Source organism: Felis catus, chromosome X (assembly GCF_018350175.1).
Source record: "Felis catus isolate Fca126 chromosome X, F.catus_Fca126_mat1.0, whole genome shotgun sequence".
Classification (NCBI taxonomy): Eukaryota; Metazoa; Chordata; class Mammalia; order Carnivora; family Felidae; genus Felis; species Felis catus.
Genome location: NC_058386.1, coordinates 31,826,269 through 31,838,500, shown reverse-complemented (window position 1 = coordinate 31,838,500; position 12,232 = coordinate 31,826,269). Strand labels below are relative to the sequence as shown.

The window sequence follows — 12,232 nt, the reverse complement described above, 5'->3', positions numbered from 1 at the left end:
TCAGATAAAAATATAAATGTAACCGCACTTAATTCCAAAGCCCCTCTAGCACCCTAACAATTTATCTACAGCCACGTTTGTTTTACCCTATCTCCACCTGTCCAAAGGTAGAAACGCCCCTCTTGTTCAAGTATATTCCTTCTCCTTCAAGTCTGATCCCGGTCCTCCCAGAGCCATACCCATCAGTTAAGCCCTACCTCTTTTACAGCTTTAACTTCTGCTCAATCCTGTCTTCTTCTTTCTGCCTATACAAATGCTCATGTCTTCCATATTAAAATGCTGACTTCCTTGAGTCTATAATCAACTTTTTTTTTTAAAGAAAATTTTTTAAAAAAGTATTTATTTTTGAGAGAGAGAGAGAGAGAGAGCATGTGCAGGAGGGGCAGAGAGGGAGAGAGAGGATTCAAAGTGGACTCCACACTGATAGCAGAGCACCCGATGCAGGGGTGAACTCAAACTGCAAGATCATGACCTGAGCAGAAGTCGGACGCTTAACTGACTGAGCCGCCCAGGCGCCCCTACAACCAACCACCTTTTGCTAATTACTGACGTGTCTCTCCTTCTCATCACAGCCAAGGTCTTCACAAGACAATTGTACATTAGATGACAGTATGTTCTTAATTTTTACTTAATTATTTTATACCAAGAGCAGGAGGAGGTGATCAGGAAAGACAAAAACTTCAACAAGTAAACGATGCTGTTCAGCTTCAGCACTAATCAAAAAATAGTGATTTGCATTCATGATAAAATACAATCTGCCTCTATCAGATTGATGGAGATTAAGGAGAATGCTACTAGTCAGGGTTTACAAGGTTCAGGAAAAGAGGGAATGTCTGTAATTGACTCCTCATAGGAGCATGAATTGCAACAGTATAACCATCCTGGAGAGTAACTTGGTTATTTATATCAAAAACCTTAACATGTATGCATTCCTTTTGGCCTAACAATTGAGCTACATAAAATGAATTATGCCAGCAGTAGTAGTGTTAGTCGATGTAGTAATAATATTTGAAAAGATAAAATTAGTAATGTCCAATATTAGATTTAAAATGTGCTTCAGAAAACTCATAAAGAGTTGGTTTCGATTTCAGAACCTCATTATTTGGTCTTTTAATAAAAAGTGATCAGAAACTCTACAAGAGCTAACTTAAAAACATGTATTTGTAACATGACATGGAAAAAAACCCCAAGTTTTGTTAGACCCAGAATTTAATCCAAATATGCTATTTATAAAGAAAAGAGGGTGCATCCATTGTGGAACACAGTGTGAAGTTTCCTCAAAAAGTTAAAAATAGAACTACCCTATGATCTGCTATAATCGCACTACTGGGTATTTACCAAAAAAATACAAAACCACTAATTCAAAGGGATACTTGCACCCCTATGTTTATATGATGATGATACTGAGTGATATATGAAATTACTGAATCACTATCTTGTGCATCTGAAACTAAGAGAACACTGTATGTTAACTATATGGGAATTAAAATTTTTAAAAAGGAAGAAAAGTGGGAAATGAAACAAAATCAGAATACTAGAATTTCTAAAAACTTTTAAGGAATAAGCATTGGCATAGTTGAGTCAGGTCATAAAAATCTTACAAATCTACTAATTTACATATTTGGTTTTACAGATAAAATTGGAAGAAATTGACTTGGTACAGAGATTTCTAATTTCTTTTTTTTTTTTAATTTTTTTAAATGTTTATCTATTTTTGAAGGATAAAGAGACAGAGCATGAGTGGGGGAGGGGCAGAGAGAGAAAGGGAGACACAGAATCTGAAGCAGGCTCCAGGCTCTGAGCTGTTAGCACAGAGCCTAATGTGGGGCTTGAACTCATAAGCTGTGAGATCATGATCTGAGCTGAAATCTATGCTTAACTGATTGAGCCACCCAGGCGCCCCTAGACTTCTAATTTCTGATTCTGGCTCCACCATTTGTAAGCTGTGATTTCAGCCAAGATACTTCACTCTCACATCTTGTTTTCTCTTTTACAAAATGATGGTGTTGAAACAGCTAATGGATTCCTAAAGTGTCCATTATCTCTAAAATGCTTGGATTCTGTGATAAAACAGATTTCATTAATAATTACAAAATAACATACGTAATATATATTTAAAAAAACTTACTTGTTAGTATGATATCGATTAGAACATCTTCCTTGGTGGGATTTTGGAAAGTTATAACAACAGATGATTGAAGACTGAGGTATGCGGTTATTCTTTTTATGTCTATAGGCTGGGGGAATAGTCCTATTCCAGAGAGGAAGAATCTCCATTCTGTAAACTGTTTAAAGATAAACATTCATGATACATATATCCTAATCATGTACATTTTATTTGCAACACTTAGTAAATGTAATATGCATAAAAATCTTGGCAGGTAAGAGACATTTTGTTGTTAATATTAATATGCAGTTATATTTTTCCTTTCTTTTCCAAATTCTTTTTGATTTCACTGAAATTTCAGTGTATTTCTACACTTAAAAAAAGGGGCAAGACCCATACTCAAAATATTAAACATATTTCTATGCATAAAAGTTTATTTATAGCAACATAAAAGAGAAATCTTAATGAAAACCCTGCATTTCTTTTCAAGGTTTTTTAAGAAATCAATTTGTCTAGCAAACTGGATACTAAATACTGCATGAAGTTTCCAAAATCTTAGGGTGAATTTCAAATGAAATTCAGATAGTTATCACATGAAGGCAAAGATGGTGAGGCACAGATTGAAGCCCCATTAAAAGGAAGTGTGCACAATTGCATGGCATATTATTTATCCCCACCGTCTAGTACAGTGTACGTTCTGGTAGGACAAGATGGGGAGAAGAGCTCAAAAATTATGTGAAGGAGATCACACGTAGCCATTGTTCTTATCTGGGTTTCGTAAGCCTGTAAAGCACTATTTGAAAATGTTCCCTTTGTGTTCATTTAGAATGAAAGTCCCGAAAGTACAGCAGACTCTGACTCAATTCTCTGCACTGAATACTTTACTAATGTTACAGATGAATAAGGAGGTCACTAAATGAAAACCAACACAAAATAACCTAGTTTATAATGTATTAAAGTACATAGATGTGTCCAAGCCTAAATTCCAACAAAAGAGGGAAACTTTTAAGACTGTTTCAAACGAGGATAGGTGATGAAGTAAATCCATAAAATGCTGTGTCTGCATAGGAAGGATTAAAGGGAAGTTTTACCTGCATATATCTTCAGATGACTGCATTACTTTTAGTTAGACATTTTACTAACAACATACAAGTACACTATGTTTTCACTTATGATGTCCTACCTTGATTACACACAACTGAATGACTGGGATTAAGCATCAGGGTTCAATTACATTAACAACTGTTTTACATAAATTACTTACTTCTTTTGGCTACTTGATAAAATTCAATCCTGAAGGACAGAAATAAAGTTCACTGGGAGTGAACCAAACTACAAAAACAAGGAGGCCAATGTCAGTGTGTTCATGTTTTGCCATATGGCCTGGAATACTAGAGCTTCTAAATTAAACCATATCCCATATTACTGAACGCTAGTATCCGACAACTGCTCTGGCATTGCTTAAATTATCCCCTTGGGTTCAGGGAGGGGAAACTAAAGAGTATCCAAATGAACATGTGCATTAAAAAATAGTGACATATTTAGCCCATCTTTATCTCTAACTTTTTTGAATGAAGACACAGCAAACCCTTTAAAGATCCAATTCCCATGTTTCTGAAAGATAATTAGTGGAGGTAAAAGATAGCAAATCTCGCTTACACACTAAGCAGAGCTCAAGGACAATACAGCCTCCTAAGAATTAACAAAGTTTTCATAGACACAGGCTGCAAAAATCACAGATTCATGCTGGGTAATCAAACCAGTCTGACTTTATGTCTTCTTTCATTTTTGCTATTCTGACCTCTAGATACAGCAAGTCACACGATCAAATATGAATGAAATAATGGCAACTATGTGAAAATAAAATTAAAACAACTGAAAACCAAGAAAGAAAATCTAAGAACATCAGTCTGGTCTCTAAGAGAAGGCCTGATTGCCAGGTTTGCAGCCTACTATTGTTGCTCTTATTCTGTTACACTGTAACACAATCTCATTTAGAGACTCTGGTAGCATATTTACAGTAGTTCCTGATATTTACAGTAGTGAAGCCCTAGGCAAAGTAACCTCAGGATTCAAAATGCGCACAAACAACTTTAGAGCGAAGTTAGAGTTTTACAAAGCAGGGGCTCTTTACCTGGCTCCAAACCGGAAATGAATGAAATGAATGATAAACTATAGCCACTTCCTTTAGTCCAACAAGGACAAACGACCAGAAATAGTTCAAATTTATCATATAAGGACTGACATTTGTAGACTTTAGATTAAGCAGCTACTCATTTGTGTTTGTCAGGTCAACTACATAAGGGAGGGATAGAAACCTACATTAGTGTTTCCCTAATGGTTAAAAATTACTGTGTACTCTTAGAAAAGTAAAACCTTTAACTTTATTTTTAAAAATATCTTCTTTAGATGGCTACATATAAATAATACCATATACCATATTTCCAGAAGTTCATTCAATTAATACTTTCCAAGAAACTGTTTTTGCTGGCTAAACAGCTAAACACAGTTTTTGCTTTGTGGATGAATTAGATAAAAGAGGAAGTCCCGAATGATTCAGGGATAAAATGAAAAAGAATGGCAAAGAAAATAAAAAGGAAAGGCAAGAAAAATCTTAACAAGGCAGCACATTGAAAAAGTTGAAGGGGTCTGCATCCAGGAGCTGAAAGGATAAATGAATTATTGATTTAAATGTAACCACAGGTAAATCTTTGGAGATGTGCTACAACTTCGAAGGAGATGCTCAGGGTGACTGAAATCAAGCACCAGTGTTAATCTGAGTTAGAAAAGTTGTGTTGATTACATACTTATTTAAGTTCTTTTGTGTTTGATACAGAATTTCACGGGGTGCCTGGTTGGCTCAGTGGGTTAAGAGTCCGAGTTGGGTTCAGGTCATGATCTCATGGTTCACGAGTTCGAGCCCCGCGTCAGGCTCTGTGCTGACGGCTCAAAGCCTGAACCCTCCTTCAGAGTCTGTGTCTCCCTCTCCCTCTGCCCCTCCCCCACTTATTCTCTCTGTCTCTCAAAAATAAATAAACATTAAAAAAATTAAAAACAAAAGAATTTGACATTCAATTTCTAGGCTAGGATTTTCTAAAGCTGAGATGTAGAACTGAAAGTAGAGTTAGTTGCACTGCTGATGTGTCAGACTCTTTGAATTGATACAATTTCCACCAGAAATGCAAGCAACTAAATTGTCCCTAACGATTAAGATGAAGGGGCCAGGCCCACTATGAAGCAATGATTTAAAAGATCTGCCTTGTGGGGTGCCTGGATGGCTCAGTTGGTTAAGTGTCCAGCTCTCGGTTTTGGCTCGGGTCATGATCTCATGGTTTGTGTGTTCAAGCCCTGCATTGGACTCTTTGCTGAGAGAGAGAGAGAAAAACACAGCATGAGAGGGGGAGGGACAGACAGAAAGGGAGACACAGAATCTGAAGCAGACTCCAGGATCCAAGCTGTCAGCACAGAGCCTGACGTGGGGCTCCAAGCCACGAACTGTGAGATCATGACCTGAGCCGAAGTTGGACGCTTAAATAACTGAGCCATCCAGGCGCCCCTGAAAGTAGCTTCTTTAGACACCTCCACATGCACAATGTATACTGCATTTCCAAAAGTTCATTTAATTAATAATTTACAATCCACTTGTTTCACTTGCAAAAAATGTGAAATGAATGAATTACATTTACTTATTTATTGATTTTGAAATTTAATTGACTTTACTTGGTCCAAGAATACTTTGTCATACCTGAGCACAATGGAAGATGATAGAAGCTTGATGACCAGTTCTTCCAAGGGCAGAAGGACAGAAATGAACAGATACCTCTTTGGTGGAGTGAGGAGGTATGGTCAGCTGTGTAAATTCAGAGAGAAAAAGAAAGAGAAAGAAAAATCGATACTTTTATTTGAGTCAGCACCTTTGCATGCTAGCTATATGCCAGACTGATATTCACGTGATTAGTGTGTTACCTTGTACACATTATCCGTTCCCAGTATGCCTGCTTGGGGCATACTGGTATAACAGCCATGGTAAACAGTGTTTAGTGGTGTTTGCACCATGTTCTTCTCCCAGACAATGACCACATGGAGTCACTTGCTCTATACGAGGAAAGCAGGATTAGGTTTTAAAGCTGAGTAAGAACCCTGAATAGTAGAAATATTTAAGAACCCATAGCTTATTGATCATCCCGATACATGTTAAACCTCTGGAAACCTAACTTGTAGCTTTGGCGATGTCAAACGAAATGAACTGATTCTAAGCATAGACGTAAGGAAGGCTTCTTTAGTGTACAATGAAGTGTTCCTTTTTGTCCGATCACATTCACATTCCAGGTGTGACCTGTTAGAATAACTTGAGTCTGAACAGTATTAGAATGAGTCACCTCTTTAGAGATTGTGAAAGCCAGCAAGTCCATCACAATATAATAAGGATTTGAGTACCTGGGTAATCAGAATGCTATACCGTGAATAATATAATATCTAACATCAACACTTACAGAATGATAAAATGAGAGGGCACATGTCTGAAAAGTAAGTTTATTTTTTTCACTACTGTATTTTGCCAGATAACTTTTGAAAATGTAAAACTGTAAAATAGCAGTGACATTCAAATCCTTGTAGAAGGTAGTACTTAGTGCTTAATAATAATGTTCTGATCATGACCATGAAATACAAATACAAACACAAACTTAATTTTATATTTAGAACAGAGGCAGCTCCTTACTAGATATATGTATGGTTTATCTACAGCAAATATTTATATCTTAGGTTGGTTCTCCCTCTGACAGTTAATCACTTAAGTTCATGCGCACATAAGGAATATAAATTAATTTCAATATCAACCTTAGTAAAAAAAAAATAAGAAAAGTTGTATTTCATATTTTCTTTCAATTTAACAAATATGAAAAAAGTTCTCTCTCTCTCTCTATATATATACATATATATGTATATATATATATATAAAATCATCTATTTCATTGGAAAAATTATATAGTACTACATTAACTTGGATTTTAATTCTAGTTCTACCACTTACTGACCACATGGGTTTTTTTAAGCCTCTCTGGCCTCAGATTCCTCTTCACTAAATATATGTCAGAAACATGCGGTGAAGATAGAGGTAGTGTATACAACCAAGCAGTAACTCAATAAAATTCCCTTATTTCCACCTGAAATTCACTGAAAAATCCCATGTTACAAGAAGGAAAGATAAACACCACTGGTTGGAATTTATCTGCAGCAAATATACTGGCTTAGTATACTGGGATATAGACAATATATTAAATATAGGACCTTTGTGAAACTTAAAAACATTTAATTACAAACAAGTGTCATCACGATAACTGATGCCAATACGTGAGCTTAAACTGGATCTTAATTCAAGAGAGAAAGATAATTGAGGCAGGTGAATAAACTCAAATTTGGACAGAATACTAGATGATGTGGGAGATTAATTACACTATTAAGAAATATAATCTGAAGTATTTAGTGTTGAACTAGCACAATGCCTACAACTTACCTTCAGACTGAACATTAAGAAATGTAAGAGAAAGAGAGAGAGAAAAATATAGCAAGTCATTAATATAAGAACCAAGGTAGAAGGTGTAAGTTTGTGCATTGTATTAGTCTTTCAACTTCTCTATATGTTTGAAAATTTTTATAATATATGGTTGAAGGGAAACAAGTTTTTATATCATTATTTACCTTGATAATAAGTCTATGCTTACTTATTGAAGCATTTATGAGTAATCATCAATATTTTAAAATCTTTACTTATGTAAACACGAATTCTATGCAACCAAGCCAAGAATAAAGTTAGATATGTGTGTGGGTGTGTGTCTCCCTTTCTAGTATATAGTTATATGTACGATATGTATTATATAGTATATATATATTATAGTTACCACTAATATGTGCTCCTATTTGTTCTATGATATATAGCAGTATTTTTCTCATCTATAAATTTATTTTTGAGTTGTTTCCCAGTATTCAAGTTAAGTACATATTCAGGGCTCAAGAATATTTTATAAGTGTATAAAAGAATGAACATACTAGAAACCATGGTTAAAATGTTAAAGAAGGAGACACCTGGATGGCTTACTCAGTTAAGCATCTGACTCTTGATTTTGGCTCAGGACATGATCTCAAAATTCATGAGTTAGAGCCCCGTGTCAGGCTATGTGCTGACAGCATGGAGCCTGCTTGGGATTCTCTCTCTCTCTCTCTCTCTCTCTCTCTCTCTCTCTCTCTCTCTCTCTTTCTCTCTCTCTCTCTCTCTCTCTCAAAATAAACAAATAAACATTTTAAAATGTTAAAGCAGAAGCTATATGCTTCATTATGCAATATACTGCATTTGTTTTCCCCCAGACTAAAGTTTATATTCTTCTGCAAAAATAATGATATAAAAGATATAAGAAGCACCACTTTCTAATGAGAAATTTCAGTTATTTGTAAACTATATCCTGACCACCATATTCTGGCTAATTTATGGAGAATATAGTGTTAAGTAATATAAGCATGTGTGTATAGTTATTCTAAGATTAAACTACATACAATTTTAGCAATACCATACTTAGTGATATCTCATTTGACACACTATGGCAGTTAAGAACTAATTTCATATCGTGGTATTATTAGCTGGTAACCAGTGATTTACAAGAGACAGGTATTAAGATATAAATGAAATCACATAGATTTCTTAAACAATCATTAAACAGCAAAGAGTAAAAGCCTTTACTTAAATACCATATCTACTTAGTAGGGCTTCATGATTTAGTGTGAGATCCTCTGAAGAAAATAATCTATCACAATTATCATTTTGAAGTTTACCTGAAAACACGGTTTTGGTATTCACTGTAAATATTTGGTATCATATGTTTGTAAACAAAGATATTGCTGCTAAACCTTTAGATTTCGTTTTGTTACTTGTGGGAGGAGAAAAGTGACTGGGGCCCATTGACTGGTTCTAGTCGCTGCTAGGGATCAAGGAATGAGAAAATGGGATGGAGAAAGGAGAGAGGGTAAGAGCTGTTCACACTGTTTACCAGTGGGGGAGGGGAGGTGGGCAGGAACTCAAGAAGGGCTGGAAGGCTGCCTCTTGGGACCCTGGAAACACAGGACTGCTGAGTCAAAATCATACTACTAGGAAATTATTTCCAAATCTGATTCCTAAAATGGTCAAAAATAAAGCACAATCAGTTTATTTAGAGTTCAGTGATCATGAGTATGACTCTAGCATAGAGAATTTTAAAATTTTAGATGGACACGATATTGGTTTTTTTTGATAAATTAAAATTAGGGGGGATATATATGTATATAAATTCTATTTTTAAATTTTAAGCATTTAAAACCTTATGAATAAATCAAATGCTAATATTCCATGGTGTCCCAAACTCAGTATTGGAAAATGCTTTAGTAGTGGTAGGTAACTTGGCTTTCCAAATATACTTACCACCGATCTGTGAACATCCAAGACAAAATTTTCAGGATTACTGTTTGTTGCTTGCAATTCTAAGGTTTCGTGTGTGGGATTAACTAAAGAAATCATCTGAGCCATGCACCTGGGAGGAAACACAAAGCCAGTAAACTTGTTCAATGATAATTTTATAAACTTGATGACTATTAATGGGTTGAACTGCATACCCAAAAAAGATATATTTAAGTTCTCACTCCCAATAACTCAGAATGTGACCGGATCTGGAAATAGGGTCACTGCAGGTATAATTAGGTAAGATGTGATCATACTGGAGTAGGGTGGCCCTTAATCCACTATGACTGGTGTCCATATAAGAAGATAATGTGAAGACACATGAGAAAATGGCCATATAGCAATGGAGGTGGAGATTACAGTGATGTGCCCCTACATCAAGGAATACCAAAGATTTCTGGCAAGCGCCAGAAGCCACAGATGAAAGAAGGATTCTCTCTTATTGGTTTCAGGGGGAACATGGTCCTGCTGAAAACCCTGAATTCAAATTTCTAGCCTCCAGAACTGTGAGACAATACATTTATGTTGTTTTAATCTACCCAGCGGATGGTACTTGTTATGACAGGCCTAGAAAACTAACATAATAACTTGTGTGAGTTTCAAAATAAGAATAATCATATATGAACTAATGACATTTTGCTAAATTAGTCCCTGATTTTCTATTTTTGAGACCAAATGTTATTCCACCCTGGGTACTGGAATATATTCCAGTTTTAGGAGCAATATTTACTCATTATTTTATAACTGTTAAATTCAGCCAAAAAAGTTAACATAGTCTAGACATAATAACAAAGAGTAAAAAAGTCACAAAGTTCTGTCCATTACATTGAAAAGATCCAGACTAATGATGAGTAAATGCCCTCCCCCCAGAAATGTAGCTGATATTTATGCTAAAAGCAAAGAATAATCAAGAGCGTTCATAATTCTCACCCCACTATCATTTTTAATACCTTTTGATGTATAGCATGAAAATTGTCATCTTGCAAAAATGCAAATCAAACCACACTGGGATACCACCTCAACTGTTAGGATGGCTGTTATTTAAAAAAAAATAGTATGTGTAGGCAAGGATGTAGAGAAAATGGAATAGTGGTCTACTGATGATGGGAATGTAAACTGGTACAGCCACTATGGCAAACAATGGGGGGGGTTCTCAAAAAATTAAAAAATAAAACTACTATGTGATCCAAAATTACCACTTTGGACTATATTTCCAAAATAAATTAAATCAGTATCTTAAAAAGATATCTGCATTTCCATGTTAATTGCAGCATTATTCACAATAGCCAAGATATGGAAATAACCTAAATGTTCTTCCACAGAGGAACAGATAAATAAAATGTGATATATACAATGGAATATTATCCAAACGTAAAAAAGAAGGAAATCCTGACATTTGTGACAACATGGATGACCTAGAGGACATTATGCAAAGTGAAATAAGTCAGACAGAAAAAGACGAATGCAGTGTGATCTCATTTATACGTGGAATCTAAAACAGTGAAAAATAGTCTTGTGGGAATTAAAATCAATTTCACTGCAAAGATTAATATAACTTGATGACATCTGAAATGGGCAAAGGTGCAAAAAGTAAGAGAGGTGTATGTAGCCTGTGATTGCCAGTGGACCAAGGGGCAAATATGTAAACTAAAGAGGTACTTGATTCATTGTTCATCCAGAAAAATGTTTTCAAAGGAACTGAATCTAATAAACCTTTTTTTAATTGCTAGTTTCCCCAATAATGAGAAATGAAGTTTATAATTATAAATGTGTATACTGAGGATTGTTTTTTTTTTTTTTTTAGTGCTTATTTATTTTTGAGAGAGAGACACAGTGAGAGCAGGAGAGGGGCAGAGAGGGGGAGACACAGAATCCCCGAAGCAGGTTCCAGGCTCTGAGCTGTCAGCACAGAGCCCAACGCGAGGCTCGAACTCAGGAACTGTGAGATCATGACTTGAACTGAAGTCGGACACTTAACCGACTGAGTCACCCAGGCACCCCAATATACTGAGGATTGTTGATGCACATATTATTTAGGGACAGAATTAAATTTCTTGAGTTAAAACGTTGTTATACTTTTTCTTGGGTTCCATATTCCTCATAATAAAATATTTTGTTATCAAGATGGTCTCAAACTTGTTAATACAGAATAACAAGGGAAAACTAAAATAATATTACCTGTCAAATCAATGAAAAACAAGAAGGTAATTTTCTTAAATGTTGATTTATTTATTTTTGAGTGAGAGTGTGAGCGGGGAAGGGGCAGAGACAGAGGAAGACAGAGAATCTCAAGCAGGCTCCATGCTGTCAGCAGAGAGCCTGATGCAGGACTCAAGCTCATGAACTTTGAGATCATGACATGAGCCAAAACCAAGTCAGATGCTTAAGTGACTGAGCCACCAGGTGCCCCAACGAGAAGGTAATTTTAATGTGAACCAAGTGGTAGCACCTTAAAAACCATTTCCAGAATGAAGTGTACATGTGAACTCTGCATTATTTTTTTGACTTCTTATGAGTCTTAACCTCTTTTAAAATAAAAAGACACTTAAAAAAAAAAAGACAGTGTCAAATGCTGGGGATGAGAAACTATTGTGAACCACGGAGAAGAATGAACTTTCTATAAAATAATAAAACAAAAAATT

At 35.5% G+C, this 12,232-nt stretch overlaps 1 protein-coding gene across 2 annotated transcripts in view; it reads right to left on the bottom strand.

Annotated features, from left to right (window-relative positions):
• The window catches only part of CFAP47 (cilia and flagella associated protein 47), a 566,822-nt gene that overhangs the window by 105,104 nt on the left and 449,486 nt on the right, over positions 1-12,232 (bottom strand). For both annotated transcript variants that reach the window (XM_045050610.1, XM_045050611.1), the window contains 3 exons: positions 9,555-9,663; positions 5,853-5,957; positions 2,129-2,285 (listed from right to left, as the gene is read on the bottom strand). In XM_045050610.1, the coding sequence (XP_044906545.1) occupies positions 2,129-2,285; positions 5,853-5,957; positions 9,555-9,663 (371 nt within the window). The remainder of the gene's footprint in view (positions 1-2,128; positions 2,286-5,852; positions 5,958-9,554; positions 9,664-12,232) is intronic.